This window comes from Neolamprologus brichardi, chromosome 13, assembly GCF_056152115.1.
Source record: "Neolamprologus brichardi isolate AB-2024 chromosome 13, ASM5615211v1, whole genome shotgun sequence".
In the NCBI taxonomy this organism is placed as follows: Eukaryota; Metazoa; Chordata; class Actinopteri; order Cichliformes; family Cichlidae; genus Neolamprologus; species Neolamprologus brichardi.
In genome coordinates, this window is record NC_142116.1 from 33,215,357 (window position 1) to 33,234,423 (window position 19,067).

General features: G+C 43.4%; 2 protein-coding genes across 2 annotated transcripts in view; both read left to right on the forward strand.

Annotated features, from left to right (window-relative positions):
* Positions 1 to 1,199, forward strand: part of LOC118455873 (NACHT, LRR and PYD domains-containing protein 3-like) — a 240,091-nt gene extending 238,892 nt beyond the window's left edge. Inside the window, exon 12 of the mRNA XM_087850468.1 lies at positions 19 to 1,199. Within this exon, the coding sequence (XP_087706594.1) occupies positions 19 to 548 (530 nt within the window). The 3' untranslated portion in view covers positions 549 to 1,199. The remainder of the gene's footprint in view (positions 1 to 18) is intronic.
* Positions 1,200 to 5,115: 3,916 nt separating this feature from the next.
* Positions 5,116 to 6,161, forward strand: LOC148100102 (uncharacterized). Its single transcript, XM_087850479.1, has one exon. It carries the CDS (start codon positions 5,257 to 5,259, stop codon positions 5,863 to 5,865), a length of 609 nt encoding a protein of 202 aa, XP_087706605.1. The 5' UTR covers positions 5,116 to 5,256; the 3' UTR covers positions 5,866 to 6,161.
* Positions 6,162 to 19,067: the final 12,906 nt, after the last annotated feature.

Genomic DNA, 19,067 nt, shown 5'->3' on the forward strand with positions numbered 1-19,067 from the left:
GTTTGTTCTCTCCATCAGATTCCTGTCAACTCACAATCGACACAAACACAGTGAACACAAACCTCCAACTGTCTGACAACACCAGGAAGGTGACACGTGTGAGAGAGGTTCAGTCATATCCTGATCATCCAGACAGATTTGATGGTTACTGGCAGCTGCTGTGCAGAAATGGTCTGACTGGTCGCTGTTACTGGGAGGTCGAGTGGAGAGGAAACGTTTTTATATCAGTGAGTTACAGAAGCATCAGAAGGAAAGGAGGCAGTGACTGTTTGTTTGGACACAATGATCAGTCCTGGAGTCTGTACTGCACTGATCATGGTCCTCGTTCTGTCAGGCACAATAACAGAATAACACCCATCTCCTCCTCCTCCTCCTCTGTCTCTAACAGAGCAGCAGTGTATGTGGACTGTCCTGCTGGCACTCTGTCCTTCTACAGAGTCTCCTCTGACACTCTGATCCACCTCCACACCTTCAACACCACATTCACTCAAACTCTTTATCCTGGGTTTAGACTCTTGTATCCTGGTTCCTCAGTGTCCCTGTGCTGAGTGGGGTGTAAAGAGTGTCTCCTGTTACAGAAACACTCTGACTGTTGAACAGATAGTTCAGTCTGTACATGTCTGTCTCTTTCACTCACAAACACGTTTTCAGATTCATGGATTCAATCAGTTGATGTTTGAAACTCTTCTAAATGATTCCTTGTAAACTTCTTCCTCTTCAATCACAAACAAACAGGAAGTGATGTCACATGTGTTCCTGTCCACACAGCAGAATGAGTCTATTGCTGACAGTGATGTACAAACAGAGTGAGCATTTCTGAGGCCCAAAATAAACTGAGTAGTTCACTGAATGAACAATGGACTGTGAGCTCAGTTCCTTCATCATTAGTATGGATTATATATGTATATGTATTATATTAGTATCATATATATCAGGTGCTGCTGCTGCTGGTTTCAGTCATTGTGCAAATGTGCTGTTTGTAAGGTTGTAAAGCTGCAGTCAGCTGAGACTGAAGAAGTCACCTGATCAGTGAGCAAACGTTTCTGAAAACGTCCAGATGAACAGAATCAACCTTTTGGGATCAGCCAGCAATGCAGCATCATTGTTGTTCAGGTTCAGAGGTTTGCAGGAATGAACTGATGACCAGAAACAGCTGCAAAGTCCAATAAAATACCAGCTGGAGTTCAGCTGCATTTGAAGAAGTCAAAGAAAAGTAAGAATGGCAAAGGGCGATGTTTTCTTCCAAAGAACTGAAAACATGGTCGACGCCTCATTAGAAGAATAATCTGGACATTTGTGAGGAACTCTAACCAAGAAAGCAACACAAGAAAGCAACGTCAAACAGATCCAACAGACAGTTTCCATGACTGGCAGTGTTGAGTGTAAAAATGCTACACTGCATTATTGCATCCTCTCACCACAGGAGGTGCTGTTGGCACCACTGATTGCTGATCAGCTGTTCTCTGATGATCTGATTGATACTGTGAATAACGGGACTCACTGAACTCTGTGACACAGTGAAGATTACAGAGTTTAACTTCAACATCTGACTGACGTCACACAGACAGAAGGATGAACCAGTGAGGCACAGAACACAGTTACTGGAGATACTGGATCAGCTCCATGTGAACCTCTGATGGAGAAGCTGCTGAGCCAGAGAAACATCAGGACATGACAGGAAGCTGCACTTATCTAACAACATGTAGCAGAGCTGATCTATGTTAGAGGATCTATCACAGCAGCTGAAGCCAAAGTCCAACACTGGATAGCAGCTGAGCCTGTGCTGAGTGTAGTGTTACAGGAAAAGGGCAGAAACACTGACACTGGTAGCTCACAGTGATGCTGACTGGGGCACAGAGCTGAATGATGCAGCATCAGGACACTGTTTCAGTCTGACTGACAGAGAAACCTGTAGCTGTATCTACATGTGAGGCAGAGGCTACACAAGCAGCTTTCTATGTTTCACAGTGACTGAGATCTTCAGTGGGCGTGGACATGCTCCTGTACAGACCTCTGAGGAGAACCAAGGTGCAGTCAAAGAGTCCAGTCTGTCCTCACAGATGTGAACATGTGGTTTCATCAGGTCTGCTGTCAGCTAGCAGGCTCACATCAGAATCACTGTTCCTGAAAAACACAGTCTGTGTGACATCATCAGTCAGCTGATCGTCCCAGATCTGAATGGTTTCTGTCTCTACTGAGGAAGTCAGAGAATATCACTGAGGTGTGGATCAGGTCTGAGTGAGCTGTGGAGGGACAGCTTTAAACAGTCCACAGGTCTCACGTCCTGCTCAGTCTGGTAGCAGATACCTCGTATTGTTCCAGATGTGCTGACATCACCAGCAGCAGCAGCACAGCTGTGTGATACGATGAATCTCAGTTATTGATCCAACACACAGTAAATACAAAGATCAGGATTTCTGAGAGTAATCATTATGAGTCTGAACACATGATCACTGAATGTTACGGTGTGTTCACACCGAACGCGATGGACGCGAATAGAGCGACGGGTTTACATGTAAAGACAATGGAAAAGCGCGATGACGCGCGATTGTGGGTCCCGCGAAAATTCGGAAGCAGATTTGCGTCGCGAAAACGCCAAAACGCGTGAAACGCGCGTCAGTGTAGCGCGTCTGGCGCGTTTGACTCGCGAATAAAACCACGCGCGTGAGTTTTTGTGTTGCATTTTGTGCATACGCGCGTTTCGCGTCTACCGCTCGAGTTGGAAAAATCTGAACTCCAGCGTCAAATCGCGCCGCAACAACCAATCAGGAGCCTGGTGACGTGGCTCTGACCTAGGTCAAAGGGGCAGATCCAGCCAAAGCCCTTCATTCTTCATTCAGAATGGAGGAAAAGCTCATCAGAGCCGTGGCTAATCACCCGGAGTTATATGATGCTAGCTACTACTTTTACTGAGACAGGAATAAAAAGGACCTAGCTTGGAGACACATAAGTGAGGAGATCGGGCAACCTGGTAAGTTCATTCCTTCTTCTTTTTAATTTTCAGACTGACCCGATGAACCCGCGCAAAAGCTAGCAAGCCCGCCTACTGTCCCGCTATTTTCCCACTGATGTACAAATACCTTTCCGCTAACAAGATAATGCGTTTATTCAGTGGACATCTGCAGGAGAAAGTGGAAGAGCCTCAGGGACACTTATAATAAGGAGAAGAAGACAGAGAAGGAGAAGAGGAGTGGGTCTGCAGCAGGATCGGGGAGAAAATGGAAGTTCTTCGCGGTCATGGGGTTTCTGGACCCCTTCCTCACCCCGCGGGAGACTAGCGGTAATATGGTGCGGACCGTGGAGAACTTCTCCCCCGAGGACCAGGGACAGCCCGGAGAGGCAGCAGGGGAGTGTCAGTCAGAAGGTATGTTTACATTGAGTTAATGTAGGCAGTTAATTTATGCGTGTTGTCATACAGGAACATATTTTGTTTATTAATAAACAGTATACAGTAGTCCCGCTGTTCATCCGTCACTGCCTCGCCTTTTCACAGATTTTTTTTATTGCACCGTAAAGCTTTCAACAATGCGCATTGCATTCTGCAGCCCAAATGACAAATCTCCTCCGTGTCGTGTCTCCTGCGCTTGCCAAACTTATCATGTTTGGTTTTGATAACCATCATGTCCAATAGAAAAAAACAGCACAAAAACACTCATAACTATGACCCTCATTCGGAAATACACACCTGCACCGGGAGCAAAAAAGGCGCACAAAAGTGGCGCCGCAGACAGAGAAAAAGCGCGGCATAATACTTTTACGTTTTAAAATCGACAAAGGTTTTCACTTTGAGAATCAACTTGTGAGAACTGTGACTACTGTTCATGTGCTGCAATAAATGAGAGACCACTGTATATAATAATAAGTATATAAGTATATAATAATATAATATTCTCTATGACTATTGTCTTCAACCTGTTAACATTTAATATTGTCTTCATAGAGTCAAGTAATCATGCAGCAGAGTGCTCCCCTGTCTCTTCTCCTGGCTCACCAGTCCCTCAGCTCCTGCTGCTGCACCCACAGGTATGAACATCAAGCACTGACAGCTTTTTACTTGCTTGAATTCCCTTGTGATCACCTTTACTAAATATCTACAACCAATCTGTTTATATCCTGTTTTTTTCAATTTTGAAAATGAAAATCTAGTAGCAGCCTTCTCATTATTTTGTGTTGTTTTGTGCTGTGTTTTACAGGCCCACAGAGGAGGACAGCTCGAAGGCGGGCGAGGGACGGGTCCCAGGACGGTCCATCGGCGGTGGAGCTGGCCATCCTGGAGTCCCTAAAGAGGCCACGCCCGTCTCCAACAGAACATTTCCTCCTCAGCCTTGTTCCTGTTCTGGAGAGCATGCCGCCTCAGACACGAGAATTCGTGAAATTTCAAATTTATAAATTAGCTTTTGAAAACAGCACAGCTGTGTTAAATTTGGAAACATTGGACCCTAATGATCAGTAGTTTTCTGATGAGGCAGCAGCTCTCCAGGGCAGAAACAATGTTCTTATTTTTCTCCTCCTTCTCCCTGAGGCTCTTCCACTCCAAGCTGGGTCCTTTTTATTCCTGTCTCTCTGTAAATAGTTAAATTTCATATATTTATGATAAATGTTTTTGTTAATGAATTTATATTTTTTCAAATAAACATTTATAATGACAAAATGTCTCTGTTCTACTACACAGCAAATATTGGCACCCGACTTGACACAAGTAGAATTTATTTCATATTATACTAATGACAAAACATACTAATACAGTGGGATGCAAAGGTTTGGGCAACATTGTGAAAAGTAATTATTTTCTTGTACAAATCGTTGGTTGTCACAATAAAAATAGTCAAATATATCATATAGGAGACACACACAGTGATATTTGAGAAGTGAAATGCAGTTTACAGAAAGTGTGCAATAACTGTTTAAATCAAGCAGGTGCATAAATTGGCAACACAAAAAAAGAGAAATGAAATAAATATTTAGTGTATATCAATGTGTGTGTCTCCTATATGATATATGTAAGTGACATTTTTCATTGTAACAGTGATTCATACAGGAAAATAATGACTATTAATAAGGTTGCCCAAACTTTTGCACCACACTGTATATAGGAACCTTCTCGTTTGGCTCTCAGCGGAGGCGGTCGCACTTTTCTCCTCTCCTCCTTACCCTTATCTTCCCTGCTTAGCCTCTCTGTCCTTGTCTGTCTCATGTGCATTACTTTTTCCCTGGAACAGTCTCTCACTGTCGTTCTCTAAAACCTAAAAGAGAATTATGGATTTGATCAACTGGTCTCTGAATGCTATTGACACCCTCTTCTCAACGAGAAGTCTGGGCTCGGGAGAGCCCGAGTGCCCCGGAGGGACTTTCCCTGCCGGTTACACGATGGACGGGTGGCAGAAATGGAGGCTCGTGTGCCTGGTGGGACTGTCGATCGAGGACGCTGAAGATATTTACCTATTCGGAACCATGATAACGGGGTTCTTGCTGATCGGAGCTGGCATGGCCCTGGCTTATCGGAGAAATAAGAGAGCGGAACCGGCTGTTCAAACCCCCCCAAAGCTGCCCGCTGGAATTGAAGCGACGGGACGAGTCGCGACCTCTCACAACGAACGCAGCATGGTTAACACCTTGGAGACGCTTACGGCTTCTGTGAAGGCTCAAAACAACACCATTGAGCGTATGGTGGGATACATCAGAGAGGGCCCTGCTCAAAATGAGAACCTTGAGCGAAAGCTGGATCACATCGCAGAACGGATCACTGCAGCTGTGAGGTCTCAGAATCAAAAGAATGATAACACCACGGATCAGAAGTTTGATACCATCATGGGGAGGCTCGCGGCTCTCCAACGGGAGATAGAGAGACCAGTATCAGAGTGTTAAAGATCAGCTTTGAAAAATCTCAATAAATCAACAAATTCGGGATCAAAATGCAGACACCACCACGGCGCCAGCTGCACAGGCCCAAGGCTGAAGCCGGACAAACACTCCCTGATAACGACTGTGATTTGACTATTCTCCCCATCCCATGCAAGGCCACCTGGATTGGCTGGAGGACTGTTTACTTAGCCTGATAGGGCGAAGGACACTGTCTCAGCTGAACTATGGACACGCATACACACACACTTACACTGATAAGCACTCACTCATCTCCCCTTCCCTTTCCAACGCCTTCGCTGCTTGTTACCTCCCGGGAACACGAGGCGGGTCTGGGCCCGCGCTGGCTAGTCGGCGCAGTGGCAGGATGTCTGCTGTGTTGCCTGGGATTACTCCCCATCCCCCTACCCAACCCTGTGGCGTGTTATGTCTTCATAATGTTGTGCTGTGAACATTCATGTGCTTTTTTTGTGCAGAGGAGTTTTTTTTGTTTCCTGTTCTCGTGCTGTCCTACCATGGAAGCACAGCATGAGTAGGGGTCTCTTTTTTTCCTCTTGTACCTTCCCATTGTGTGTACATTTCAGTGTTTTTTTTTCCCATAACTGCCGATCTCCGACTTGTAACCCCCATGTAATGTCTGTGTTATGTATGTAAGGTCGGGGGGGGTGTCTCATTTCACTGCGGGGCAACCTGTATGTGACGAATAAAATCTAAAATCTGAATCTGAATCGGAACATAGTGAAGACAAGTTATTTAAGAGTAAAAAGAGGTTAGTTTATTTTGGAGTAGAGCTCCATTTATTAAGAAAAATGTAAAAAGACAGGAACACTCTTTAGAGGTTTGTGGGTGGCTCTTAAAAGAGCCGTTGTGGGGAAGTCACTCGGACTTCAAACAGGCTACTCCTTTGGTTGCCAAGACACAGCTCCCTCCACCGAGAAGTGAGCCATGAATTTCTCCCTCACCAGGACAGCCTCTCTGGAGGAGTTGTTTGCTGGCAAGGAACCTGGACAAAATTGTTTAAAATGAGTATTATGTGTACTGCAGTTACAAAATACATTATTGAAATTCCAAAATTACAAATTGCAAAACATAAATCTTACATAAAACCTTTTGTAATTATAAGGATAATTACATGATATATATTAGATATAATCTAAAACAGTCTGCGGGGATTATATACAAATATTCAACTATCCCAGAATTAAACCAGGTCTAAATAAAAAGGAGTGAGTATCACTACAAAGGTTAACTCAGTGGTCCTAATGCTACAGTTTGATATCAGCAAACACCGAGCGCATACTACATTGATATGACACCACAGCCATGCTATCATTCAAACACTGATAACAGCATAAATCGAATTAAATCGGGACTTGATGAGACCTTCTGAGTATCACTAGAAATATTATAAACAGTCGTCTCCGTACCACAGTTTGCTATCAGTAAACACCGAGAGCATTCACTGTTAGCATAGCACATCCATGTTAGCAGTGTATAAATGGATGGTTTAGCATGTATTAGCACAGGTATCAATAAAGGACTACCGTATTAAATACTTTTACTAACCTCAGGCAGATGGACAGGCGCTCTGCAGGTGGGATTGAGCGCCTGTAATTGGTGTCTAGGCGGGCGATTCTGGGACCGACCCGGGGAAGCAGGTCCTCAAACTGGCCGAGTGAAAGACGGTGATGTCGCTGGAATCGGCCGTCATCCAGGCGCAGCTCCTGGAGCAAATGGTGAAACTCACCAAACTGCTCATGCCTCTGGAGGACCTGATGGACCCAGGTACGGCGAGGGCGTCTTTTACGCCGCTGCTCTGCTCTCCACAGTACATAGAGAAGGGAGACTCTCTCTTCAAGCGCTAACTCGACAGCTGCCATCTTGCAAAGATACCGGTCTGGCACAACTTCCTCCCACATCCCTCCCATATTTCCGGTTCACGCGCGTCAAAATATCATATTTTGACGCGCGATGGATTTTTCTTGGACACGCGTTGAGGCGCGAATGTGCACGCGTCAAATTAGGGGCGTTTGGGGCGTTTTTGTTCGCGTCCATCGCGTTCGGTGTGAACACACCGTTAGTCTCCACAATAATAAGCTAACACAACCAAACACAGCTTTCAGCTCTTATTTTGAAACTGGCTTATTTAGAGAGCTGTGATGTGAGCGTGCCTGGCTCTGAGGCACTTGGGTCAGCCTCTGTTGTTTAGAAGTGTTACAGACTGTGAATGACACAGACCTGTCAGTTTCCATGTTTGTCTGTAACACAGCTCAGGGGCTCCATGCTGAACGCATCCATCCAGTGTTATTGATCCAGTGCTAATACCAGCATTGGGATCAATACTACAATACACAATCACATGTGTCCATGTATTTGACCAGCTTTATTCATTAATGATCAATCAACTTATTTACTGCATCTGAGTCCAGCTTCATTTAAATGATCCAACCCATGACCTGTACTTGGTCTGCAGCAGCAGCAGAGAAGCCAGTCTCACAAAGATGAGACTAAAGGAAGAAGAACGCCCACAGCCTTCTGCCCTCAGAGTGGATACTGCTTCTCTACACTCAGCCAGAATCCACTCAGTGTCTGTGATGTGAACTGCAGTCTCAGTGTGGAGTCAGACATCACGTCAATGAACTGGTTCTCCTCTGCAAAGCTGAAACCAGTTGGAGCTGGTGCTTTGAAAGGATCTCCCACCCAGTCATGCTGGGAACTGTTTTCACGGAAGTCCTTTTTAAAGTATCCATCAGTGATGAAATATGCTGCTTGATATATGGAGTCACTGAGGCGGCATCATCGTCAGTATTGTCAACAAATTCATGCAGGTTCTCCAATGAATCTGTGTTTCCTTCATCGAGTCTCCTGCCCCACACTGCAAGCTTTCCAGTGACAGAGGTGATCTTGTGACCTGAGGGAGGTTTTTATCTTTCCCTTGAAGCTGTAGATTTACTTCATTTCCAAATATGTTACTCAGGTAGGCCAGTTTTGCCAGGAAGCTCTCATCACTAACTCTGCGACTTCATACTTGTGCTCCTGCTCCAAGAACATCTTATCTGCTCTCTGAAATCAAAAACTCGGGACAAGACTGACAGCCACCTGGCTTCACTGTGAAACAGCACAGCTTGATGTTCGGCTCCATCTCCTCACAGAGAGCAGAGACACTCTTGTTTTTAGTGGTCTGGTCTTTATAAAACCGACTACACCAATAATTTCAGTCATAACTTCACTGAATTCAGAGGAAAGCTGCTCTCAGTGTGAAAACACTCCAGCAGAGGGCGCTGTTAAGTCCTTATTGTAACACAGTTACTGTGTGCAGTTATACTTCATACATAATCTGCACTTATTTCCATCAGACATGCTGTCAGTAAATGATTGGTTTCTATTGATTCTACTTCCTGTTGACTAGTTTGATGACAGTGAAACAATCACAGCTGATTGTGTGATGATGTAAACTGTCACTGTTACATTCAGTGTGTGTGACATAATGTTAGTGCAGGGCTGATAACAGCCTGGTTCTGTTAGAAACACATGAACGTGTCCATAGATCAGTGTGTGTTTAACATGAGAGCTTCAGCCCTGCTGATGTGTTCAATAAAGACATGTAAGAAAACTGATGAGACTCTGAATGATGTGTTGACTAAAGTCTATTGACCAGGATAAGTAAAGACATCACACACACACAAACACATGGAAACACTGAAACCTGTTTTTGGTGCAGCAGCGGTCCCAGCTGCTCGCCTTTATCTAGACTGGGTCGGCTGCTTATCTCAGTATAATCAATGTTTAAAGTTTTGTTCTCAGTGTTTCTGTGTTGCTTCGTATAGGATCTCCCAGCATCATCACTGTGCTGTCCAATCATTGTGTGCTAGGTTACCCTTATAGTGCAATGTGTGTTTGCACAAAGAGAAGCATGTGTGTCAAATATAAATAAGCACAGAACAGAAAAAGCTGCTCGTTTCTTCTATTTAGAGTCAAGTTAGTGTTTTGTGTCTTTGTTTGAGGCCTAATGTCAAGCAGAGGTGTGTGTAACTGGACTGGTCTGTTATATGTGTGAAATGTGTGCTTCTCTTCAGCATCATCTTTGTCACTGCTGATTCCTTTGTGTCATCATTTGTTGAGAAGAGAGAACAGTTATAACGGAGGAGCAAAAGGAAGCCCTGAAATCTGCATCCAACAAGGAAGTGTTGGCTCACCAGTGATCCCAGCAGAGCCACTGGTTTGGCTCCAGTTGTTCTAGATTCAATGATGTTGTTGCTACAGATACATGTTAGCATCTTTATTGTAGTAAAGTCTTGTAATGTGAAGATAGAAACAAGGCAGGAAACAGCTCCATGATCTGATCTTAAAGATGTTGTTTTTATTTCTGTCTTTCAGAACTGGATTGGAAACTATCAAAGGTCTAAAAACAGCCTCAACCCTCCCAAAGAGCAAACTTTACACACGTCATCTTTCAGCTACAATCTTTGTTGCAGGGATCTTCTGCCAAACAAGGCTGAGAGAAGATTTCTTACAGCTGTCATGTTGATGCTGTTTCAATCTTTGGGCAAACACACTCATATATTAGGGCTGATATCAGGGCTGCACAAGTTCTTTGTGTTTGTGATCATGAATAATAGAAGTGTGCCTGTTGAAGATCATGTTTGCTACATTATTATATGTCCTGTTATTGTTCTGTATTATATTCAGCTTTCAGCATCCTTTCCCAGCCCCCTGTTACACCATCCATACAAAGCCAATCTGACTGTGAGCCAATGTGTTTGATAGTTTGTGTTGGATCAATAGATTTGACAGACTTGGTTCATCCAGAGGGAAACAGTCCAAATTCAGATCTAATGAAATGATGGAGGCTGTTTCCTACCACGGTGCTAATGTGTGACTAACAAGGCTCATGGTCTCCAGCAGACAAGCGCCTGGAATGAGGTGAGCTGAGTGTTGCTTTGGTGGGTCTCTGCCCACGTCATGCATACAGGATTCATATTGGCAATAGTTCATATCTCTGTTCTTTAGCCTTCATCACAAAGCTGTGAAGGAAAAACAATCCAAACATCTAACAGGATTTGATGGATGCAAAGTCCACTGAGCTCTTTGTCATTTAGAAACTTGTCCAACCAACAAGAGCACAGATGAAAAACACAGTGACAGTTAAAGGATTTTGCCATATATGAGCATAGATTACTTTCATATAGATTTTCAATGCAGGCTTTCGGTGAGCCACTGGGTTGTGTCTAATAATCATCTCAGCATTTTACAATAGAATAGCTCTTTATTAGCTCTGCATTTATTGTTATTGGACATGAAACAAGGAAGCTGTGTTTCTCATTTGATGTTAGTTTCATGTTCATCAGGATCATTTTCTAAAGAGCTGATATTTAGACCATTTACTGCACTGGCTGCACATCCTGTCTACATTTCTCTGTATGTGCTGTGTTTGCCTTTGTATATTTCTCCATATTGACACAAACAGTGAACAGCAGTAGATCTACTCTTCATCTGTTTTAGGCCCAGTGAAAGATATGAAGCAGAAATGGTGTCATTAGGAGAAGAAGAACAAGTCCGGCGAGGAGGCAGCAGCTCTTAAAGATGAAACACAGCAACTTAGCCCTGAGCTCAGAGAGCTTCACATGAAAAAGCTCCTCAAGCAGATCATGTCAGAGGTTTGTCATCAACAGGAGGAACTGTTAATATCATAGAATGAAGGATGCTGTCAGCTGGATGAAGAAGGTTATTTAATGGCAAACGTTCACATTGAAGTCAAATTGTTGTCGTGTTGAACAGATTCATGTACTGATCGTCTCCAGAATGTTAGAAGAGCTTCAATGAATCATTAGAAACAACTTACAGCTGCACAGTTGTGTCAAACCAATCTTTGTGTCATTGTGGGATTGTTGTGTTTCTACATGTGACACACGTCTAAAACATGCACACAATTTGAACACAAAACAGGGACTCTTTTGTTCCCACAGCCAGATGCTGAGAGCCATTTCCTTGTAGTGCTGTGTCTATATATATGCACCATTAGATGTTATTGGAATGATTGTCAGCTTTGATAGTTTCATGTATGTTTAGCTGGACGGCTGTTTGATCCTCGACATGTTTAAAGGTGTCCAGTCCTGAGACACTGGGGGTGGAAACAGCTGTGATGTCATTGGACTGTCACAAAGACAGAAGTGCATGAAGTGAGCAGCCAAGGAGCCGCTGATGTTTTGGATTCAACAGCGTTTGAAAGGTTGACACAGACACATTTGCACATAGAAAGCTGGATTTGTCATATGCCACAGTGAACTCACTGTTCAGTGTTTTTCAGGAAGCTTCTTAACTGCCTCTGCTGCCAAACAAGCAGCTGATGTCCTTGAGAAGAAGCTGAAGAAGTCTTCAACAACAAATACAGGAAGTGGACTTTCAAATACTAGATTCACTTTAGACTCACACAAGAAATGACTCAACTAGCTGTGTTTGATTGACTCCTTTGACTATATGAAAGATCAGTGTGTGTCTGTACACAGACTGTTGTGTTGGACTATTATTCAGTTGTCTGCTGAATGTTTCCAAATGTCAAGGTTCGCTGGAGGACTCACACGCAGGACTCAGAGGCACAGTATTTATTACAATTCACCAGGTGTATTTACAAACAGTGCAGAGGGGGTAGTGCTATATACAAGGTAGTGACAGGGGAAAAGGCTCCGGGGTAATCCAGGGAGGGAAAGGACACTCGCTCTTCTTCTTCTCTCTCCAGACACTCACACAACGGAATCCACTCGGGGAATGCAGGGTCGGGTCCAGGGGATCTATGTACAGAAAGGAGCATACGTCAGAGGTTTTGCGTAGGGAAAAGAGAACGTGCTCAGAGCCGGGCTGCACTAACGTGAGTCACACACAACGATCCAGCGATGAGCAGAAGCCACTCCCTGGCTTAAATGCTGGCTGTGCTGATGAGGCCCAGGTGTTTCCTCTTCAGAGGGGTGTGGGCCGAAGGCGTGAACCCACCATGAGTTCCGCCCTGGCGAGAGAGAGAGAGAGAGAGAGAGAGAGAGAGAGAGAGAGAGAGAGAGAGAGAGAGAGCTCCTAGTCAGCAGCCTGCTGATCCCCTGGCCGTGACACCAAATGTCTGCATCTCAGTGTAGATGAGGCTGGGGGTCATGGGAGGGAATCATGACATCATCATAAATGCTGCTGGACTGTCTGATGGGCTGACGGTGAAAAAGCCGTCGGGAAGGAAACAGAAGACATTTCAGAGGCTGCAGGCAGATTTCTTTGATTTGGGGCCTTTTTCAGCTTTATTGGACAGAGCAGTGAAGATAAGTGACAGCAAAGCAGAGGGAGAGAGAAAGGGGGCGTGGTCAGAATCAAAGCCAGGCCAGCTGCTCTCCACCTCGTGGCACATGGTCACCTGCTCATCCTAGTGAGCTCCACCAGCAGCCCTTTCACACAGTTTACACTGTCAAACACTGTGTGTGGACCTCAGCTAACAATAGGCTACATTTAAGTCTGGACTACATGCTTTTATATTGAGGAGATTTTTCACTGTTTTTATTCCATCAGCAGCTCAACATCATGAGCAGCTTTGACATAAAGACATCAAACTCAAGCTGACTTTAAACTGGATCTACTTTTAATACAGGGGCTCAAAAACAACTAACATCTTTATTATATATCAGGACAGAAAGTCATTTAATCTCAAATGAAAACAGCTTTATTTGGAATAACCAGCACTATCAACTGGTTTGGGATCTCCACCAGTTTCATGTCTTTACAGCTTCTCCAACAAAGTTCCTGTAAAATCAGCATTTTTGTCTTTATTGGTTTGATAGTGATTGATTATTCAGTCCCAATCTGCTGTCATCTAAAGAACAAAATAATGTTTCTATGAGTCAAAAAGCTCCAGATGTTGTTCACAAAGAAAACAAAGATTAGGAACTTAAACACAAAGTGTTTGGAGCCAAAATGTTAGCAAGCTGCTCTTTTTGAAATGGCAGAGGTACAGTGGTGTCTAACAGCACACTGTGGAAGGCAAACATGTTATTGTTGGATGAAACTTCATGAATCCTTTGTAGATTTGAGCTTTTGGAGCCTTTCTTTTCTCTTCAGGTGTACAGATGCTGAGGAGGCAGGTGAAGCAGGTGGAGCTGTTGTGATGCTGGCAGAGGGTGTGTCTTAGTAACTCTGTGAGGTAGAACTGGATCCAACATTGTGGATGTGTTGATGTTGGAGCCATTAAGATTCTCTGGCCACACTGTAGGATTTCCCTTTGATTCACTGCGGGGGCATTTTGGAGTCTGTCAATGAAACTCTTCATATTTGTGTTTGACACCAGTTTATAGAAACAGAGAAATGTGTCATGCTTTTGTTCGGCCTCCACAAATACACACATTTATTCATTGGTTGGACTTTTTGTAAGGAGACACATTGAAAACCATGTTAATAAGATCTTGTTGTTTCCTGTGGATCCGACACAGAGAGTGGACTTCAGACAGAAACCGTGGAAGAGATTTTAGAGGCCGTGTGTGGCAACAGGAAGTTTCTGTATGTTTGCTGATCTTACATGTGGAAAACAACACGTGATGTTTGTGAAGTTCTACAATGATCATTGTTCTCACAGCATTTTGAGTGGGAACAGTTCAAACTGAGAGTAGTGGGAGTTATTTACTGATTGAAACAAGCTGAATGTTTCTGTGACGATGAAGATCAGCAGCAGCAGCTCAGCTGATCAATGAATTGACATCTATCAGTCGTTTCATGAGATGAAGTCATCAGCAGACATTTGTTCTAACTGTGTGATAAATGTCAGAACGTCAGGGCTCTGCTTTAGTCACTACTTGATGATCATTGGCTCATTGTTGAATCCAGTGGCCCAGTCTGACCTCTGACCCTTTGCTGCAGGTCTTCTGTGTTATCTCCACTTTCATGTCTGATCTTCTGCTGTATCGTCCAAAATAAACATCTGAATCATTTCCAACACTTCAGCAGATCTTTAGTTTGGGCAGTACAGTACAAAATAACACATATTGTACTATACTGCCCACTTCCTGATCTTATTGGATCTGTGTGTGAGGTTGGTGAAGGAAACACATGTTTACTGAGTGAATCGCTGCCATTAGGAACTAGTTTTTATATCACAGCCTAGAAATCACACAGGACCATTTCTGCAAGTGAAAAGTGTCATTGGAGGATAATAATTGTGTAGTTTGTGCGACTGTTGTTTGTAAATGAAGAATTGTCCCAACTACATGTGCTGCTGACCTTTGACCTTTTCTTTAGGTGCACAGAGGAGTCTGTGGAAACATCCAGAACTGAGGCAGTGCTACAGATGTCTTCAAATAAAGTGGTGTATTATCCATGTTTTCTATGGATCACATCCAATATCCTGATCTAACAAGCCCCCTTTTTGTGGATTTTAGAGCCTCTTACTTTTGCTAGAAGAGCCTCTGATTTTAAACTATGGATTTGCACATTTAATAGTTTCTTTCCAACACTATGGCCCAGTATATGTAGCCCACAGTAGATGTAGCTTCTGCAGGGCTTCACCGTCCAGAGCAGCAACGCATGGAAATCACATGAAATCTCCTTTTTTCACCTTCTTCCTCTAACAAGATCCTCATTCTGCTGCTGTTTGTTTTGTGTGTGTTTCCTTCAAAGCATCATTTCCACTTCAAAGCTGTGAAAATGTGTCAGATGAAGTTCCCTCTTTACAAAGTGATGATGAAACTGTGGCACTTGGCCACAATAAGAATTTCTCGGACTAGTGACTGAACTGTGATCCAAACTGAGCTTTAGTTTGAGAAGCATTCAAATCCACATGTGCATCATCCAGCAGCAGCAGAAGCAGCACAGGAAGCAAAGCTGCCTTTGAATCACAGACATAAATGTGTTGTTTTCATTTAGCAGCAGGTTAAAGTGACACGTCACTAACACTGAGGGCAAAGCTCGTTAGTGCTCCCAAAGACTCATTTAGTCACTAAAGGTGACTTTGCGCTCCACACATCAAGACTGGAATTCCCAGCCTGAGAATCCCAGAAGATTTGAAAACTTTCAACTTCCATTTGTTTGGCTTTTTCTAAGTGTTAATGGCTTTTTTCTGTTTGAAGATCCAGGATTGTTTGTGTGCTGGATTCTGGATTCATCCTGTGTACATATGTACAAACTGGGACAGCTTTATTCAGAGCACAGTCTGTCCTGTTATTGGCTGGAGCACACAGTTGGAGGGAGGGGCTAATGCCCTGTTTAAAGCTGCAGTATGAGTACAGGTGTTTGAACAAAGAGACTATCAACGCATGGAAATCACATGAAATCTGATATCCGCTCAGTTTCTCATTGGATTCATGTTTCAGTCCTGGATGTTGATGCTTGTTTGTTTGGAAGGATACAGATGGACCTTCTTTCCTTCCTTTTTGTGTCCTCTGTGCTTCATCTGCGGTTCTTCACTCTGTTACTTTGGACTGATTTCATTCACACTCATTTTCTTACTTTGTACTCATTTTCTTATTCAGTGCGCACACAGTGAGGAGTGGCTCTCTGTGTGCGCACTGGTGAGTAACAGAAGCTCATTTCTGCTCTGTTTCATGAAAACAGTGTTATGGAGGAACAAGAAGTTCAGCCTCTAAACTCTCAGCGTGAGGACTGAGTGAAGAGTTTCAGAGCAGAGAGTTTTGGCTCACAGCTTTTAGCGTGTATGTTAGGTTTTGTAATGTTGATTGTCATTTATGCTTAGAAATATTTAACCATATATGCTTAGAGGTGTATAATTAATTGTGTAGTTATAGGATGTGTGATCCTTAACAGTCTGCAAAGGCTTTGTGCGCATTCCAGAGTGTTCTGGAATCCACACCTACATCCTGGGAGCATGGGAAAAGGTCGTACCTTGTTTTATTGTTTTATGGTAGGATAAACGTAGCTATATCTGTTTTAGTCTGAGTGCCTTTTGTTTAGATGAACTGCTGGACTTTCCAGACCAGTAGGTTTAGGGAAGTCTTTATGGGGTCACACTCTGACCCCACACACACACACACACACACACACACAGTATTCTTTGTTCACATGTATACCTATGTAAGATGTTATATGTTAATGAACCTATGCATATTCATGTAACCACAATAAAAGGAGTGCTATGGGGAACCTGGCTGAGAGTCTGATGGAGGTCAAGTGGTGGAACGACACTTGGCTCCAGGCAGGTCTCCCTCATGCATGAGTAACATGAAGAACTTTGCCTACTTTGGGTCTTGCTTTGCTGTGTAATTATATTGTCTTCAACGTTCCAGCGAATAGGATTAAGCTACAAACCTATCAGTGTACACAAAGAGACGATTACGCTCTCGTTCTGAGAACATCTCCACCTCCTGAAAACAAACTCTCCTACGAGCAGCTGTCACAACCACAACAGGCAGAAGACTGGATTTCTTCAGGTCAGATTTCATGCAGTTCACCGTAAATTGTGTGTCACAGAGTTTGTGGTTCACATTTATGTGACTCATTGAAATCCTCCTGAAAGTGAAACATTTACAAATACATAAGGCGGCAAAAATCCTCCTGTCCACAGCTTTCAGTCACAAACTGACTCTGAGCCTCATCAGTAAATCCAGCAGCTTTTTACCATCTACAGAAGTCTTTGTGCTTCTGCAGACGTCAGTAAATCTGACCCGAAATGTTCCTATTTCTTTAAACTCAAACCTGATGCTTGATAGGCTGTTCTCTTTTAAATGACCTGCAGAAATCAGCAGGTGTTGAACAAGTGCTGCACATGTTTTAGACCATCTGCTGCACATTGTAGTTCCAACATGGAGGACATTCTGCATCACGTCGTTAGTGTGAGGCTGTTTGGATTCTCAGTCCAACACTTTCCTGTTTTACAAAGTCTTATTATCACTTCTCCTGCCCACCTTTCCTCGACCTCCATGATGTTTTCATTAAGGAAAGGTCATTAGGAAAGGTGCTAGGATAGGAGGCACTTTTGGGACACACCCTGTTTTTATTCATCTATATAGAAATATAAAAACAAAAACCAAACCAATGATACAACTAAAACGCTCTAAATTCACCAGACCATTCTCTGTTATTTGCAACAATTGAAACATACAGTTCAGTCAGAACACCTCAAGACTAAGTGAAATGTTCACTGAGAGGGAAAAGATTATGATTAACTTTTCTTTCAGGGTAATGATTTATTTAAACCTATAAACTGATACCAGGGTGGAGCAGCTGAGCTTTGACCTGAGAGATGCAGCTTAAGACTCTTTTATGATTTAGTGTGTAATGTTTAAACTGCTTAAGCTTGCAGAGGCACATCTGCTCTAGAAAATGATTAGTGAAATGCTATGTACAATGTGCGCATTATATCAGTGTTGCATCTGATCTTCGACCTTCCAATTTCCAGTTTCTTTGAAACTGACAGTGTTTAATGTGAGGGCAGCCTGCAGGCACAGAGGACTGATGACGGAGAAGAAGCAGAGGATTTTCTCTGTTTCTACACAGACCTGGTCCAGACAGCAGAGAGCTGCAGAGTGAAGACGTTCATGGGAAGAAGCTGAGTAAGTGCAACTTTGATTCATTCCAGTCTCTGAGGTTTCCCCTTCATCACAGAGCAGCTGCTCTTTGTTTGTCAGCGTGTTTCTGCAGCAAAAACATGGAGTCTTGTTTCATCTTTGACGTCTGGTGTTGGATAAAGTCTCCAAAGCAACAACAAAGTCTCCAACATCCAGCTCACAGCCTTTCAGAGTGTTCAGGTTTCTTTGTGCTGCACTGCAACTTGACTGCGAGCCTGTTCAGAGTCCACATGAACACTGAGTGTGACTAAACATCACAGCACATTCACATTCTCTGAGGATCAAACAGTGGCAGATGTGTGAGGAACATTTCATGTTTTATAAATCATCAGAGTTCACGTTTGTCCATTACATATTCTCCAGAATTCATGGAGAATATCCAACAGTCTCCAATGATCCTGTAGGGTGGATTTATGGAGGCATTGTCATGTTCAATTTCTTCAAAGGAAGTATCTGTCGTTTAAAAAGATTTATTTTTCCATGACAAGTTTACAGCGCTGGCCATCTGAATTCAAAGAAAGGATGACCCTGAATCGGGCCATATAGTTTTATACCCCAACAATATTATTATTATTACGACCATCTTCTTCCGGAAACAATGTGTCAGTCATGATGGTAAATGGCCTGTATTTGTATAGCGCTTTTCTAGTCATCCACCCATTCACACAC

Coding starts and splice junctions, on each gene's coding strand:
- LOC148100102 (XM_087850479.1), top strand. CDS start 5,257: ATGGATTTGATCAACTGGTCTCTGAATGCTATTGACACCCTCTTCTCA.